The sequence below is a fragment of the Platalea leucorodia genome (assembly GCF_965183815.1).
Source record: "Platalea leucorodia genome assembly, chromosome: 5".
Lineage (NCBI taxonomy): Eukaryota > Metazoa > Chordata > Aves > Pelecaniformes > Threskiornithidae > Platalea > Platalea leucorodia.
The window spans coordinates 60862590-60880834 of record NC_138827.1 but is presented as its reverse complement, the minus strand read 5'-3'; the positions used below and the strand labels follow the sequence as shown (position 1 = coordinate 60880834).

General features: G+C 39.7%; 1 protein-coding gene across 3 annotated transcripts in view; it reads right to left on the bottom strand.

Annotated features, from left to right (window-relative positions):
* AGAP1 (ArfGAP with GTPase domain, ankyrin repeat and PH domain 1) overlaps nt 1-18245 on the bottom strand; it is a 387788-nt gene that overhangs the window by 228011 nt on the left and 141532 nt on the right. For all 3 annotated transcript variants that reach the window (XM_082314678.1, XM_082314680.1, XM_082314679.1), the window contains exons 4-6: nt 8734-8819; nt 4385-4526; nt 591-725 (exon numbers count right to left, since the gene is read on the bottom strand). In XM_082314678.1, coding sequence (XP_082170804.1) covers nt 591-725; nt 4385-4526; nt 8734-8819 — 363 coding nt within the window. The remainder of the gene's footprint in view (nt 1-590; nt 726-4384; nt 4527-8733; nt 8820-18245) is intronic.

Below are 18245 nucleotides of genomic sequence, written 5' to 3'. Positions count from 1 at the left end.
CGGTACACAATGACCCAAAAGACGTCCTACAAGGCAAACTGGAACATTGCTGCTAACGATGTTTGAAATCACCCTTAAGCAGCCAACTTTACTTCTAAACCCCCACAAGACTGTCAACTTCTAACACTCCATGAATGCCATGAGTTACTCCTCATGATTACCTTATTCCTATGAATTTTTTCAATTTCTCAAATGTGCAAGACAATTTTCAACTACTTTGCACAAATAATGTCTCAACATCTCCATGAGCACTAAATCAAAACAAAGAAAACTTTGCTAAAATAAAGCAAGCACCAAAGAAAACTGAAAATTAAATGAAGACTAAATAAAGTAGCTTAAGATGCATAAGACTAAAGGTGCTGGTAGAGAACACATCACCATGCAAGTGCCATGTTCATTCATAATGAAGCCTCTACTTCACTTAAGACAGTACAATAAAATAAATCCCGAAAACTGAGCATTTTCTTTAACTAAACATTAACGAACACTTGCAAAACAGGCCAAGTACCTGAGCAATCAGACATCGGTGGTTATTTAAAAAAACAGCTACAATATTGTGTGATACACTGGATGAAAAAAGTAATCTTTACCGTCTTGGAAGACTCTCTCCACATTGAGTCCGTAAGTAGCACAGGTTTCGTAGTAAGTGCATCTCTTGAGATCATTTGATAACTTCCTTGCTCTGGCATCATCTATGACACGTGGATTACTGGAACTTATAGCATCTGCAGCAACAGCGGGGGGGGAGGGGGAAAGGCATGTTTAAATATAATTCGAAAACATCATCTTACAATTATCAGTACCCAAGCAGTGAATTTAAGTACAAACCATGAGACACTTAGAATTCATAGAAAAAAACCAGGGGTGCGCATCACTCCAATTATATACTTTGTTGCTAAAATCACCAGCATACTCATTGATTCTAAAAACCAGGAAAAAAAATAAAATGCTTTTTGGTTACCTTAAAAATATGTTTAGGTCACTAACTGCAGAATATACACAATCGCATGAAAGAACATGAGCTCTGATGTAAAACATACTTGGAAAAACAAATGGCTGATGACTACAAACATGCCAAATGATTTTTAGGACTCCTATAAATACCAGCACTGGCTGAGAAGTAACTTTCATCAGCATAAAACATGACACGTTTGTAAGGACAAGAACATTTTCTGTAGAGAAATAATGGGATGGGGGCAGAAATGGTACCAGGTATTACTGCAACACTCGGGGAAAGTGTTAGATTTGCATGTGAGAGATGCTTTTATTAAAAAAAATCCAGGCTAGCCAACACTAAGACAACTTGGCGGGGGGGGGGGGGGGGGGGGGGGGCAGGGGGCAGATCATGATGGCAGAAAAGAAATGACAAAGCTGTACAGGACTGCAATTATCATGGTGCTAAAAATCTAGAGTCCAGCTCTTCCCTCAGTTCCTCATGTGTGCTTTTTTTGGCCCTTCCCATTTTTTAGGCTAGTTCTCTCTGCATTTTGCTCAGGCACAGAGAGCCAACAGTGTGGTAGTGAGGCTGGGCTGGAAGCAAAGCGCTCTGCTAAACCCGAACCCGCGCGGTGCACACTACGCCTTGGTCGAGGCAGCCACTCGCCAGTTTAACGTGAAACGGAGATTTTTCATATATTCACAGATTGCGTTGCTGACCTGGCTTTTAAGACACAGCCAAGACTGGATCCAGGAAACTCACTGCAAATGACCGAGTCTCAAACCTCGATTTAAAGGCACTCATGAGACATTGTGCGAACATACCGCACAGCCAATAAAAATAATATTTTTCTAAACAAATAATAATACTTTGTACCTCTCTGCAAGAGCTAGTTTTCGTGCGTGCTTTTTAACTGCAATTTCTAGAGCGGATCCACAGGAGCTGAAAAAAAACCTTACACCGGGAGGGGGGGGGGGGGGGGGAATCCTGCTAACCAATGAAGGAGAAGTTTCTTCATCACTACTCTTGTAGCAAAGAACTCTACAAAGATTATATTGTTTGACTATTTATAAAGTGATAATACCATGAACAAATCTTAAAAAGCAACTTTTTTTTCCCCAGGAATATCATACTAACTGATTAGCTGTGGCAAAAAAAATTTGGAAGGGAGACAGCAGTACAACCTATGCTACAAAACTCTGCAGCTGCCACCTAGCCACCACAACAGGCACCAATTTCAGAAAGCCTTCCTAAAAATCCACTACTTTCTGTGGTACCAAAACTATCTTCGTTCTTAGGAAAAAAAAGCATCATTTTAACATGAGCATGAAGTCAGTGACTATTGCAGTGCTGTATTTGAGGCTCAGTTCTGGGTGCGACGCAACCACATCTCAGCTGATGTTACTGCTACCTTCTCATGAGATCTGATTAATAAAAACAGCAGTTATTTGGAAAGCTAACGGCAGATTTTTTTTAATCAGCAGAGGGCGCTGGAAACATGTAACCAGAAAGGAATTGATAAGCAACACCACAGCTTCAAGAAGTTTGATTTCTGAAGCAAATTCAGTGCTACAGCCTGGCCCACTGCAGAACGAGGCAGAGGAGAATGTCCGGAAGCATCAGGCAAGTGCTAACATTTTGGGAGAGACTTCATTTCACAGCTCATTTCAAGAATACCAGTCAGAGCCAACAAGCTGGATGTCACACAGGTATATTTCAAATATATTTTTAACGGATATATGTTTCATATATTTCAATTCACTTCACAGTTTGACAGTCAACATAGTTAAAAAGCTGTATTTTTTTCTGATGCGTACTCCCAGAATTAGCAGTATTTCCATGTTTAGGCACATTTAAAAAACAAAAACAAAAAACCATTTGCATCAGTGCTGCAACAAGAAAATGAACTTTGAAAAATAAAACTCCTTTCTGGTAACAGCTAGAATGAGATGCGAAACCATACCCCAAAGTGTCAGAAGTGCAGAAAGGGAAGCACCTTCAGGGAAATGTTTCCCCCTCTCCTTTTTCAACTCCAATTTTAAATTGACAGCATGGCCCTTCAAAGTAGTTCATTTCTGCTTTTTGGTTGTAGTTTCTGCTACCCTAGGACTTTTTGTATACCTACTTCCCTTTTCATTTTTTATCATCTGTTTCCGCCTAAAGCCCGGTTGCGATTCCTCCTTCCGTGCTGCCCACACTTCCCCTGCCTTCACGTGGCAGTGCTGGTGGCACAGCTCTGCAGGCAGGCAGGGGAAAGCAAATCGCTCTCTGACCACAAGGCTGGCAAAAGAATAAGCTGAAAAAGCAATGAAAAGCTTCAACACCACCACAAACAGTGGCATCCACTAAAAGGGAATATGCTCAAAATCAAACCTACAAGAGCAACTCGCGACCCTCGTGTTCTCCCTCTAACACAGCACAGTGACCTGACAATATATTGAGAGCAATGTTTCAGTATGAAGGAACTCACAAAAATGTCTGTACCGTGCTTCCAAAGCAGCAACTCTGTAAAGTAAGACATCTGAAGTCCAGCACCTACATGGGAACTCCTCATTTTGATAAGAATTATCATAGGAGGGACATCTACATGGCCAGGTGCAGAGCAGCCTCAACTCTTGTGTGTCTACGCCATGCAGCAAGCCAACCGCAGTATGGGAAAGTGCTGAAACATTAATGTGATGCACTGGCAAAAAATGAGGAAGGAAATATCCAAAAACCAGCTCAGATGCAAAAGAAACTGAAATATTGCTGGTACGTTTCCCTTGCCACATTTCCCCATAGGATAGCTGTGGCTAGCTGTTGCTCCAGAAGTGGTGTCGGAAAAACAGAATTGTGGGGGTTTGTCTCAGGAGGCTAAACGCTCCATTTCCATTTGGTTTGAAGAATGGTATATCTGAGAGACTGCACAAGGGGCACAGTTCGTTCTGTTTCTTAACACAGTGTTGAAGGTTTTCGATCCCTGACCCATCTGCCTCCTAGGAATGCCAAGGTATTCATCAATTCTAGACTGCCAAGCTAAAGGAAACTGGTCTCACTTCAGAACTTCATACACAACTGGTTCACTTGCCCAGATTGAACATTAGCATCTCTCTGCTGATCAAGAAAACCACCATGACTGGCAAGTATTAAAAATATTTTTTTAAATATTCTTCTAAAGTCATCACTGCTGAAGTGCTCCACTCCCTCTCCCAAGGGTGCTGCACGGACATTTGTCTCCCGTCTCAAACCAGTCCTTGCAATGCCACGGCCCTGTAGCAAGCCAGCCAAGGAAGCCCAGATGGCAGAGCACCGCCCTGCTGATTAACTGGCAGTTTATCCACAAGCTCTCATCATCAGATGAGTGGCAGTGCTGATAAAAGAGAGGGGAAAAGACAGGACATGGCTTTGCCAGCTTGGAACAGTCTATACCGTCACAGAAATCCACTCATAAATCAAGGCTGCACTTACCCTGGGTTCCCACTAGTACCATTGGAATTTCACTAGTGTTACGATAGTTAGCCATACGGCTGTAGTAGTGGTAAACCGTCTGGAAGCTAATTTCATCTTCCAAACTGAAGACAAATATAACAGCATCCACCCACATGGCAAACTGCAGAATAAAAATGGAAAAGGCATCCTGTGAGAAAAGCAGTGAAGAGGAAAACAGGAAAAAAAAAAAAAAAAAAAAAACCAACCAACCAACCAAAAAAAAAACCATTCTTACCTTACTTGGAAGGAAATACGCATCAGAGAAACTTTGTTAGTGACAATAACCAAGGCCTTAAAAGTGGCATATCATTTCTAAAATGAGGAACCAACATTCATCACTCTGCAAGTGATGGGGATCTGGTATACACAAAGGTTTTTCCCCACACTCGCAACTGCATCTCTTCTTCGCTGGTATATGATATACAAGCCCAATTACTATCAGTGCACATTGGTTTTGAATCACAGAAAAAGAAATCACATTGCAGCCTCAGATTTCTGAAGTTTAAATTAATAACGCTGATGTCTAAGCATTTGAGTGCCCCATTTAGTGTGTTAATTCTCCACCCTGTGCTTTACATGCATGTATGCTAACGTTTCTGTTAATGCCAGGGCAAGTATTACGGTTGTGGTTTTACAAGTGTTGCTAGTAATTCTCACATCTTGATCAATATCCAAAACCATTAATTTAAAATTTCCGATTCTTCGCTATTCAGACACTCTAACTGAGCAAACAGTACCGAATGTCTTGTTCAGCTTTCAGTGTGAAAGCGAACTATTCTCTCTTGGCATCACTCATCTGCTACAAGACATGTGCATACACAGGCCAAGGCAAGGTGCTGCTTAAAAGTGACCATGCAAGTGAAAAAGTTTTAACTCACGAGTGAAGTAAGATTGTTGAAACACATTTAACATAACAATAAGCATATAAAACATCAAAAAAAGACAAGTTAAGCTTACCTCACTGCCTTTATTTTTCCCTAAGTGACTCCATTCCTACCCAAATTTAGACCAATGGAAACAAGTTTCAGCCATCAGTATTCATGCTCTTCATTATATTACTACTACAGTATGCCAGGTAGATTGGGGACACACTGAACATAGAGAGCTGCAAGAAGGTTCATTTGGGAACGTTTATATACATTTTGCTGAGTTTTATGAGACTAGCCTAGGTTTGTAAGCTCTTATTTCAGCCCCACCAGCTCTTACAGTTTTGTTTCTGCTCTTGAAGCATTTAAACTGCTTCAATCAGTAGTTTGTAGATTCACACAATCTCAGCTTTTAGTACGGCATCCTAATCTGGCATATGCAAAGGGAAGAAAAAAGAGCCGGCAGTATGAAGTTACATACTGAAGTTGCTGAGCTCATTAAATTTTCCTTTTTCAGAAGCAGGAGCTAGTAGTACTTCTTGCCTATTTTTCATACAGCATATTCGCTAATAATTTAAGTTCATATGCAGATTTATGACTGTACTGTACTTGAAACCAAACATGTCTCTTGTGGTTACAGCGTAAAAATAGCCAAAAATATTTTGAGGTTTTTGAGACAGTCAGGAGGACAATCATCTAGATGCTAAGGGTAGGACTATCTACACACAGCATAGTTACTGCCAGAATAAGGTCAACTACCACACTATCAAATTTGAACTACTCAAACCAGAAGATCTAACCAAAGGAACCAGAGGCATCATCATTACTGTGGACCTGGTTTTGGGTTTTATTATAAAATGGTTCTCGCTGACTGGACTCAGCAGCATTGTGCCAAGAATTCCTCCTTACAGCTACAACATCCTTAAAGCATCAGTTTGGAAGCTAACAGTCTCTCTAAATTTTCTTAATGTTTCATCAGTGTGTAGCAGCAACCTTCTAATGAAGATTATTAAAAAAAGCTAGAGGGTGGTTATATTCAATGCGGTTCCTCCAGCCCAAAATATTTCCAGTAACTCCTTATTTCTCTTTTTATATTAAAATAAGTTTAAGCTTTGTGGATATCAGACCCGTGATATTAAAAACCAAAGGAATTTTGGAAAACATGCACAAGGCCTGGAAACCCAGGATGTCTTATCCATGCCACTGTGCAGAAAACGGCTTGAAATAAGGATAGCTCAGCTGCTGATACACAAACTCATCTTCAGACTTACTGCTGCGACTGAGCCGATTTGTTTGTTCAAGATAAGTCCAAACAAAACCAAACCATAAACAAAAGTTCTAAATTAAAAAAAAAAAATAGCACACGACAGCTCATTATAGCTCAGTTATGTTAATTGGGTTTTACAATAGGAGGCCACTACATTTGTAACATTAGAGCAGGAGTAAAATCAAACCTGGTGAGCAAAAGAAATGGTCAATATTCACAAACTTAGTGGCAAGACTGAAGCAGCATCAGCTAGTGCATCTCACCACCTCCTTGTTCTACAAAACGAGCTATTTTTTAATTATTTTCATCTTCAGACAATCTTAAGTTAGACAAACAAGACCACAGATCCAGAAAGTGAGTCTTCAGGTGAGTTCATTTTCCCTCCCTTCCTGCCAAAAAAAGGGGACGGTGAACTGAGACCCGAGCTGCAGCCTTCTGTGCACTGAAGCAAAGAAGCCATCACCTGCAATTCTCCTGACCCTGTGCCACTGAGTGCCAGAAAGACCACAGTTCAGCTCATTACTTATTGAAGTCGTAATTCTATCCCAACTATCCACAAAAATATACTGTCCTGTAGCAAAAAGCAGAACCTTAACCCTTTCTATATCATAAGCAGACAGGGGGAGGTAAACATTTTTCTTCTGACAGTATTCCATTTTCATTATAGAGTTATAAATATTCATGAACCCAGGAGTAAACTTTTTATTCCAGGAATTAATAAACAGATTAAAGATCTTTAATATAGATGCAACTTGAAATTTTACCCAAAAAATCCAAAGATAATTTACATGTGAAACACGTCTTCTGAGAAATAAAATAAGCACTAACACCTTAAACCTTTGGATACTCATTATTTGCTGAAGAACAAATCTCAGCCACAATAGTAATTAAAACCCCCAAATTTACCTAGCATAGATCAAAAGCAAAACATTGTGTCTGTTCATTAGTTTGCAACTGGTTCAAATGAACTCTGCAAAGCCAATTCTTCAGATATAAAAATATTTAGATTGCTATGTGTATCTTTACAACTCCAGTATTTATGTTTTTCTACCAGTGAATGTTCTCTAAGCATTGGGGCCTGGAAACTGTTGTGTACTTCAGCCAAATTATTTACAGCCTGAAACAGAGCACTTCTTTTAGGCTCATGCCTCTCACGGATGCAGATGTGTCAGTGACACTAATTTTTTGTTTTCATTTTAACTTCCTTCCAGGATGTCTCTCTTGGTCTCCATTTCCTCCACCTCCTTTCTCTTCTCCTTTGTCCGGGCACCTTCCCCCATGCTCTAATCCTCCTGCAGCTAACAAGCAATAGTGGAGCATTGAAACACAAGCTGCTGCTGCTGGCACTGCTCCCGTTCAGCTGTTTGGCGACAGCACAGTTCCTGCTGCTAGATTTTTTTTTTTTTTTTGAAGCTGATCCACCACTGAACAGCCGAGCAAAGCAAGGCCAGCGGAGGCCAACACACTTGAGGAATCCTGCAAGTGCCCAGGTAAGAAGAGGTAGAGGGGAGACAAGGAGGATGCCTGAAGGCAAGGACACTGCCTGCACACAGGCTGGCAGAGTCTGCGGCGATTTAAGCATCACATAAGCAAACGCTTCACTTCTCATCACTCAAAATAGAGTAACAGAGTTAAGTACACAAATCCACAAGTGTCTTCTCAAAGGCAAATCCCTATGAGTCGCCTTCTACGAGACAAGGAGGTAACATGCCGCATACAGAAACCAAGTCAGAAATCCGAGAACTCAGTGGTGCTGAACTGGAACTCGCAAAGTCGAGTCTTAAACAGCACAGGGAGCAAAATGTGGAAGCAACAGGGAACACAAAGATTTGTACACAAGTATGTGTGTCACTGTGCATGGACCTACTTTGTATTTTAACAATTTAGAGATTCTGACTCAGAAGAAATCTTAGTAACATGCAATTTTGTGGTCACTGGAAGCATATTGACTAGGCATTCAATATAAGCTAGCCATATATCTTTATTACACAGTTTCACAATGTAATTGAAATCCCAAATAATTTCTAAACAGAATATTTTTCACCTGAGGGTAACATATACTTTTCCCCAGCAGAAAGATGAGCAGGACCCAGGAAAGAACAAAACAAAGCCAGTTCTCTTAAGGGAAGGGTTTTTTTTAAAAGAAGGGAAACGGTGCTGTTAGGCTGATAAAGCTCTATATATGCAATGCTCACCTGTGCCTCTGGAGGGCCCCCTTCATCTCTAATCAGCAGCAGATAGCTTTGTCCATCAACTACTATCTCTTTCTTGAATCTCCCACCTGTCACACAAAGTAACTCATTACAGAACAGAAAAGGCAAACCATACAAAATAGAAAAAGGCTTCGCTTGTGGAAAAAAGGTGTCCTTAATATCTTTTTCAAATTAATGAACTACTGTGAATATAAGTTAAGGTCATATGCATATGCATAGAAATTACTTAAGAAAGTTAAGTCACATACTTTAAAAATAAGGCTACTGTGGAAAAAAGCCAACAATTGCATTGTTGCACTTGTTGGCTACTAACACTAACTCCCATGTTAGGCGTATTTGGTTTTGATACATATAGTTAAAAGACAGTCACCTTTGTTTTACATAATGGTGAGAAATATACGTCTAACAAAGGCAAACGTGGGACAGTTGCATACAAACAACATCATGTATTAGAATTAAAATAAATTTCTTGTGTAAATTAGCATTTCCTCAAGAGAAGCCCAGTTCTTACAGCACACATGTAATGTTATGAAAATGATACTTCTATATTCACAAACCACAGTTAGGGGAAAATACTAGACACATGTTAGACAAAAAAAACTACAATGGTGGTACCTCTGTAGAGATGCACTAAACTAACAGAGAATGTTGTGCCGCTTACTAGCAGGATGAATTAAAGACCTATTTTGAAGATCTAGATAAAAAGAGCAGAGTCGCAGCCTTCAGCCAAATTCTATTCCTGATCCTATTATTTCAGGAAGATGTAGAATACTGAGCGCTTGTGAAGCCCGAAGAGCTGGCACCGAACCTAAGAAACAGCACCGGGGCGTGCAGCTGCGCTGTTACCTTCTCTCTCCACTGGCCTCATGGGGACTTCAAGCACGAGCCAAGGGCAGAATTGGGATTGCTTTCCTTTGGGGTTAAGCATATTTCAGGCATCCTGCTGTGTCTCATGACGGACTTCAGATAATGACAAATCTCATATAGGGCTTCTGGTGTGACCGAGCCTAAGCCGGGATTAGCAAACTTGGTCTGCCTAAGTAGTTGGGCTGCATTTAGGCTCCTCTCCTGGAAGCAAAAGCACTCTTATCTCCCCACCTAAGCCATAAAGGCCTCAAGGCCTCCACGCTTAGCATCATCCAACCGCCTCACATCTGAACTTACCAGACTAACATAAAACATATCTATGGACACATGCTAAACTTCTTTCTTCACTCCCTTTTTTTTGACTGGAATTATTTCCAATTTGAACCCTATTTCCCAACTACGCTTACTTCAAAACTGGTCATACTATCAAAACTAATGCATTTAAACATGTGATAGGTGAGTGAACAACTCTGACTTGTTCTCCAAACAAGCTCTCTAAGCAAGTAAGTCAGCACCTACAGGCTAACACTAATCCTCAAAACATTTGCAGAAAAATTGCTAGCCTTGGGGAAAGAAACTGGCTTAGACCCACCATTCCCCCAGCCCAACCATTACAGCAGGTTTCAAATCAATCATTCAACAGTTCAACTACATGCAATATTTAAGCATGTTTAAACACATTTCATGTTTAATAAAAGACATAAGAAGAGGGTTGTTTGTGGTTTTGTTGCTGTTGCTTTTGTGTTGTTTTTTGTTTGTTTGTTTACTTGGGTTTTTTTATAAACCTACCCTATTATGACCAGCTTAGCAGTACCAAACATACAACAATTAACACTGACATTTCTGGTTGTTTAATTGCACAGGAGTAGAAGAGCTATGTACGGATTTTCATTATCTTGCTCACAAACTGGATTTCAATTTTGCCTTCGAAGATCAAGTGACAAATAAGTATGTATCATTAGAGAACTTTAATAGAATAATCAAACCCAAGCATAAAACTTTGAAAGAAAACTAGTCTCAGCTCTCAGAAACTGAATTTCTATTAACCCGATCGTTATTTCTATATGTTGTCAATTAATTGTATACACTTCATAATGAAGTGTTAAATAAGATGAATTACTTAATATACAGTCCTCCAGAGAGGCTCTTTAAAGCTGTAAGTAACAACAGAAGTGCAGTCTATATGTGATTGAAGAAAGTTCTGCATAATTGCGATTTCCTATTTCCTTTTTTTTAAACACTGAAAGTTCACACAACTAATTATAAAATACCATGAACTGAACACATTTAAGAGCCAACTCATTATTCCCTCTTTCACGTCTCACTGTATCTTCAAACAGTCCTCAGAGGTATAAAGAAGGTACAGACAAGGTGAAACAAAAAGCTTAAGTAGAGAATTGAAAAAAAAAAAAAAATCCATGGATGTAGTATTAAAATGTACATACACAGACCACAAATGTGAGCGCTACGAGATTTATTATTGTGAGCCACTTCAGGGTTACTGAACATTTTGTCTGCGGGAGCAGGTTTGAGACATATTCCCCAAATAAGAATTATTTTATGCAAATTTGAGATCAAAGCAGGATGCAGCCCTATTAACTTACGTTTCTACACCATTGAAGAGCCCTTATCATGAACACATCATAACATTAGGTACTACTCAGGACAGAGATTGAGAAAACCTACCTCAATATCAAGAATTTACAGAAACAAAAGTATAAACACTGAAGAGTATACAGACTTCTGCCAGTGTATGAAACCAAGGCTATGTGGTTGTCGCACAGATATCTGTGGTCATAAGATTAAGGCAAAAAATATACTGATTCTGCCTTTGACTTGTTGAGCCCTGATGTGACCCTTCTCCAAGTCAGGCAAGTAAAAGCAGTGTAAGGACAGTGATTTTGGGATGGTTTGGCTTGGACAGCACTGCTCTAGTTATTTTTTTAAAAGACATCTTTGGAGTTTGCAAAGCATCACAGGGCCACCAGGAAAGAGGAATTAAAGAGATCAGCCAGTTTGAATATTGAACTACCGCAACCTGTCAAAGAAGCCAAGAAGTCTCCCATGGCTACGAAATACCACTGTATTTTTCTATGTACAGATATATGATGAAGCCACAAAATATCATCTAAACTGACAACACTGAAAACAAAGAAATGACCTTCCTAATTTAATGAATGAGCTCAAAAACCCACAGCACTAGTCCCAAGGGAGGCAGCTAGCTTTGTTCTAGTCCCATGAGTATTATGACACACGCAGCTTTTTAATGAGGGAATTTCTCAACTCCCATATGTACCTGCCAAAGGAAGTCATTCAAAGAGAAAGACTGGCAGCCTAGACCACAGCTCTGAAGGACAGAGTGATCTCTCCTGCTATGTCCTCACAGGCACGTCAAAGCACAAAGATGCTAGAGTGCAAGACATGAAATCAACGGCTGAACTACATTTACTTGCAGCCCCAAACCCATCTCTAAGCCATATAAAAGATATGCCGGTGAATACCTAAATAACTCTCAACAGCCAGACAGATGGAGCTACAAACTGTTTTCATGAAATATGGAGCTAGAAACTGTTTTCATGAAATATCACAGCAATTTTATAAAAACAAATCACTGAAACTGTGTGGAAGCTTTAATTTGGGAGGATATTAGTGTGGTTTATTTATTTTCTCTAAAGCTCTGTATTTATAAATCGCTGCATTATTCCAAGTTTTCCAGGGCAAGATCATTATCAATTCACAGACTCATTTTCAGACATGTACAAAATTTTGCATAAGAAGGCAAATATTACTCCTGAGTACGAACCACACACAATACCCACCAGAAGATACAGAGCCGTGCTTCTGTTGCAACCCATAAAACCACCCACTCTCTTCTGTGCATTAGGCCAGATTCCTGCCATAAAATGCTCCAGATAAAAACACAGCTTTGATCAATATAAAGCTAAATAAATTCTGTGTGTCAGCGCTTTACAATCACGGCTGAAGACCCAGCACAAGTCAGAATACCAGGCTGAGGGAATCAACAAAAGCTTCCTAATCTCATTTCTATGCACATCATTCTACAAAGGTTCGTGCTTTGAATCAGCAGTAGTACGAAACTGAAACTGTCCTTCAGTAAAAACTGATACTAATTTTAAATACCACACACATTCGTAATCAAAGGTGCTCTATATTGCGAAAGCCTTATATTACATAGGGAATTCCACAGATGAAGGTTTTCACCCAGCTATGAAAGCCTGGCCGCCTCTTCCTCTAGCTGATAGCTGTTTCACTGCGTAATTGCTCACCGAAGCAACCGCTGATTTTCATACTGTATCCCCAGGCTCGACTGCATTTGCCAGGCTCTTTAATTCAAGCAAATTGCCACGGGGATGAAGTTATTTGTCCGTATGAGAAAGATAAATTCGGGGGACTGGCCACATGACAAACCCATGCAGCAGCTGAATGTCTACCACAACCATGGGGGCAGGGCAGGCAGGAGCGGGCAGGAAAGCAGAGACGGAAGATAAGACTGAAGCAGGCATAAAAGCCTCTATTTTTTATTTCCAATCACATGTGAATTTTGACAACAGTGGTCACTTGTCTTACACACGCAGATTCTCTCTCCTTTTTTTCTAAGGATGGAAAAGACAGTGCCAAGAACCTGGCTCCTCTTCAGAGAAATGCATTAAAAAGTCATTTATTCCCTCCGTTCATACATACATCATTTCACGACCAAATATATGAAAATTTTTGGTTAAATCTCAGAAAAAAGAAATGCTCGCAAGATGTTCTGCAACTAAGCAGAAGCACTGACGAATGACGACTGCAACAGCCCAGTAAACCAATGCCAGTGTTGCAGTTCATCGTTACCCAAAATTTTTACTTAAATAAACTACTTTAAAAATGTTTTTCTCAGCATTTACCAAGAAAGCATATTATTACACAAGAAGCATTAAAACTAATTTTTCACCAAGTTGTGCTCAGTGCTTGATGTCAATTCTTACTGGCATCAGCAGCAGAGAAGCTATCACAAACTATCATTCAGCCACATGTAAAGTTAGCTTTTGGGTATTTCCTTAATGCAAATATTGTGCTAGACAATATTTCCCAAACCAGATGTGGCTGAGCTGGGTTGAGAGTATAACCACAGAACTGCAAAGACTGGGGAACCGTTGGTCTCGCACAAGACTACAGCCGCAAGCAGATAACTGCACCAGCTTCCCAACAAAGTAGCCGGGTAAAAAACCCAAAAACCAATAAAGCAACCTAGACCCTTGACTAGTACTTGATTTCCCTTTTCTGCAGGAGCCATACAGGTAGGGCCTCTCTCAAAGACAGTTTCAAAAATGTGTTTAGGTAATACCGAAGTATATGACACAGCAGAAATAGTACCATACAGACTTAACATTTAGCATTATAGACAAAACTATTCATATTTAAAGCAGCAGAGTGATTTTTAGCAAGTACACCAGAATTACGCCTCTCATTTTACACCTGCCTGGAAAGAACGTATGGTTGTCTTCCCTCCTAAGAAAGGCACAACACCAACCTATATAGGATTTTTAAATAGAACAAACAGGTTTGAGATTTTAATACTGTTCAAAGTTCTGGCATGAATTTGCAAAATACTGAAACATTTTCTCCAAAGTGATAAAGCACCTGTGCCCTGCATGTAAGCACTCACGTGTCCGAAATTACTCCACAAACAAGATATTAGACATCCATCAATTCAACATGATGAAGTAACACATTTTCGCCTGACATCTACTGCACATAAATATACAAAAATTTTGGCACTGAGCACATAAAAGCTGAATACATTACATGTTGTGAGTATGCCCTTTTTCGTAGTTCAGTCATGTGAAAAAATATTTCTGACACTTTAAAGGGGGGGAAAAATAACCAGTAGGAACCTGCGAGGAACCTCCTCCTCCGACAGTCACCCAGATCCCTTGTATTCACCCCAACGTCCCGAGTGCCAGGAGCCTCGTGCAGCCACACTTACCACTGCAGCACCTGCAGGACTTTCTCTGGACACTGGATCTTGTGATTACAATCTGAAAGTATTTTAAGATTCCTGCACTGCTGCTTTTGTTCCTTGCATTTAGCATTCTCTCCAGCACCATAATCTCTTCACTTAGCACAGCTTTATTTAAATTTCATCAGAGTGCAACTATGAATGACAGATGTTTGAGCTTAATCAGACAGTAAAACTCTTCAGATGAACATGCTCAAGTATTTGAAAAGCTATGCCTTATTAAGTATTAAAATGGAAGAGGAAAAAAAAAAGTATTTGTACATTTATAGGGGTGTGACCAGCACCGCCTGCTCCTGACCCCTGGTCAGCGGAACTAACACCATTTCATAAGGCAAATGGCCGTATATAGTGCTGTCATCATCCTGCCAAAGACCCCGCCAAAGACCCCTAAAAGAACCTCTCTGACCCCACAGTGTTTGGTGACAAGGGCCTACAAGTAAATTAATGGTTCAATTTCTACTAATAAGATAGGAAATCAGGTATATATGATAGCTTTTTTTATTATTACTTTTTTTTTTTTTTAACTTTTTTTGTTTATTTTATGGACAGCAGGTGCAGACAGTTGCTTACACAGGTCACACCCACTAATTGTATATACACTACAAGTCTAATTTTAAAAGCTTATTTTTATCAAGCCAGCTGGAGACAAAGAAAAACCAAACAGGAGCAATCAACTTCTTTGGGCAGGATGTGATACTACTTTAGTACACTCCTACCTGTTTCCATCACCAGTCTTTTCAAGTTTAAAAAGTCTACACCCCAAAACACCACTTTCCAAACAAAGTTCCTTACAAAGTTAGCCCCATGACTTTAAATACCATAGCTCTTTTTCACTGCAGTTCCTTAAAAATTGGTTTATCACACATTTCATCTTCCAGGCGCTAACTCATTCAGCCAAATATTCACACAGCTTCTACCTTTCAATCTAACATAGAAATCATCTCCTGCCAACACCTCCTCAAAATTTCTGTAAGTAAGTTCAACTTTACCAGTGTCCAACATCATTTCAAAGATCTTAACATACCTGTTAACAAACCCTAAACTGCATAACCAAGATAAGCCAAATACTTAAATTCTATAAGCACAGAAGCATAGATTTCAGGCTTCCCTGCCCCCCGCCCCTTTTTTTTTAAATATCCTTTTGCTTTTTATACTTAGCTTATAGCCGGCTTCTATAATACCTGTCCTTTCATTACAGTATTACATTACAAATAGTAACCCTGAAGTTAAAATTGGACTTAGCTAGCTGTGATTATACTATGATCTGCCTGAACACACAAAAAACCCCATACTGAGATCTGCAAAGGAAACCCAGACAAAGCAACTACCATAGTATCTTTTTTTTTGTTTTTAAATTACCTCCCAAAATATTCCAATTCCAATATGTGAACAGAAGGGTCATTACATAATAGCATACTATATCTTAAGGGGTCGGAAAAATCTATTTTCCATCTGTATTGTGTATTTCACTGAACACCTTTCATATTAGTATCACTCAGAACCAAGAGGGATTGGGAGGGAGAAAAGGGAATGACAACACTAAAGTAAATTACAAGTTTTTTCAGATGGACGTTACCTAATGCCAAGTGGCAGCCCTACAAATATATATGGAAAGTTTTAAAATTAGCAGCATTGAGAAAAACAGGTTGCCTGTTTAAAACTCTCACTCAGAAGGAAAGCTAGACTGTGAGAATCAGGAGCTAAGCTGATCCACTCTCCCTCCATCCCTTTTTCCTCCTTTTCCCCCAACAAGTAATGCTGATGGAGCAGGGGCAGCTCCGCACCTCCTGCGGAATAACCTGCCTTTCCAGCAGGGGGGCGACGGTGGAGTGCAGTCAATCACTTAGCCAAGATCTAGTCTTGCTATCCTGCAAGGTGGAAGGCCCTTGTCGTTCCTAAAACATGTAGGAAACCTAGTGACAGCCTGTTATAGCAGCAAATTAAAAAAAAAAAAATCTGTTGAGAATTAAACATATTGTGAATAAAATCAGCTGACTACTATGCCCTACTTTCTGATACAACCCTCCAAAACAATGTAAGATTAAATGGAAGGAAAAGAAATACCACTAAGAAACCAAATACAAGCTGGAAAAGAAACATATTTAAAGAACATGTTTAAATTCTGCTTTAAGATCGAGAGCTAAACACTGGGCTATGATTTAGAAATACAGCCAGAAGTAATATCTGAAAAAGAAAGTGGAAGGCAGGCTCTTCTTCCAGGAACAGAAACTCCGAAGTGGCTTCTGACTCAACATCATCAGAAAGCAAAGAGCACTGGAGACCTAAGAGTCACTTTTATTACTATTAAGAGCCTAAAGTTGTAAGAGCAGCTATAAATCCGAATTACAGTTTTCACCTGGGACGCAACCTTCAGAACAGCCTGTTATGAGAAGGGCACAAATCCTACAGACGTTAGTCACCAAAACCTTGGCATATTCAAGGTGCAACACGTTAAAGACATCTCAAAGATCAGTTGACCCTCAAGGCACGCAACCTAAAAGGGAAGTCCCTTCTAGGAAACTGCTTCTTCAGCACCTTCGCAAATACTTAACTTCTTCCTTTAATTAACATAGGTCCTTATTTGTGCAACACTTTAAACAGTAGCCAACTTGACAGCTAGAACAGAGAGGTTTTCAAAGTATTCACTAACCCACGTCGCCAGTCTCAGGGGGATGAGGAGGGGGAAGGGCTGGAGAGGGGAGATTGCAGAATACATAAACACACTCTTTCATGCTAAGCCTGAAAGGCTCCAAAAGCCCAAGAGAGCCAACTGCAGCAATACTTTAAAATTATCAAAAAAGACAAGTGTTATCTTATATCTGGATGTCAGCATGAAATGCCAAATAAAATTAATCAGCTGATAGTATTGTAACAAAACCGAAGACAAAGAACTGAAAGGAGATAATTTTGAAACACGTCTGAAGTTATCATTGTCTCCTGCTCACAACACAGCGTTTGTCTGCGTTTTCACAGACAAAAAAAAAAAAAAAAAAAGTACTCTGATACCTTCTGCTGCCCCACAAAGCACTGTGTAAAGCTTGTGAACCACTGCACCGAGGATTTGAATTCAACATGGAAAATTTCAGCTTCCCTGTGTTTTCTGGCCTGAGCGCTGTAATGGATGCAATACCCAGCTCCTTAAAAGGAACAGGACTCTAAGGTTCATGTTGCTTTTTTGAACTCATACACTTGGAATTCTTCTCAAATCTCCCCGGATAAGCTATGTGTAGATTTTTTTACATGTATGATGATGATTTTACGGAATTCCAGGAAACCGCGAGTGAAGAAGCATGAAAATCTAGCTTTAAAGAAAAGCATCTAAGTACATATTCAGAGGACAAATTTCTCTGCTACTCATTTACATCTCAGCCAGCTTGCTCACCAAGAACAGAACACACAGATTAGTGTGGGACAGAGTCTCTCCTTTTACTTATGAAAGATAAAATTTGGTTGTTTAGTAAATGTGGGCTCCAGATTCCTACATATTTGAAAAAAAATTAACTAGTTAAAAATAGCTAATGGCTTCTGTGAAGACATTTGCAACCTTAGAACCCTAATTCTTCACAGAAGGAAGAATTACATTTTTAGCCTGCACATGAATCATGGG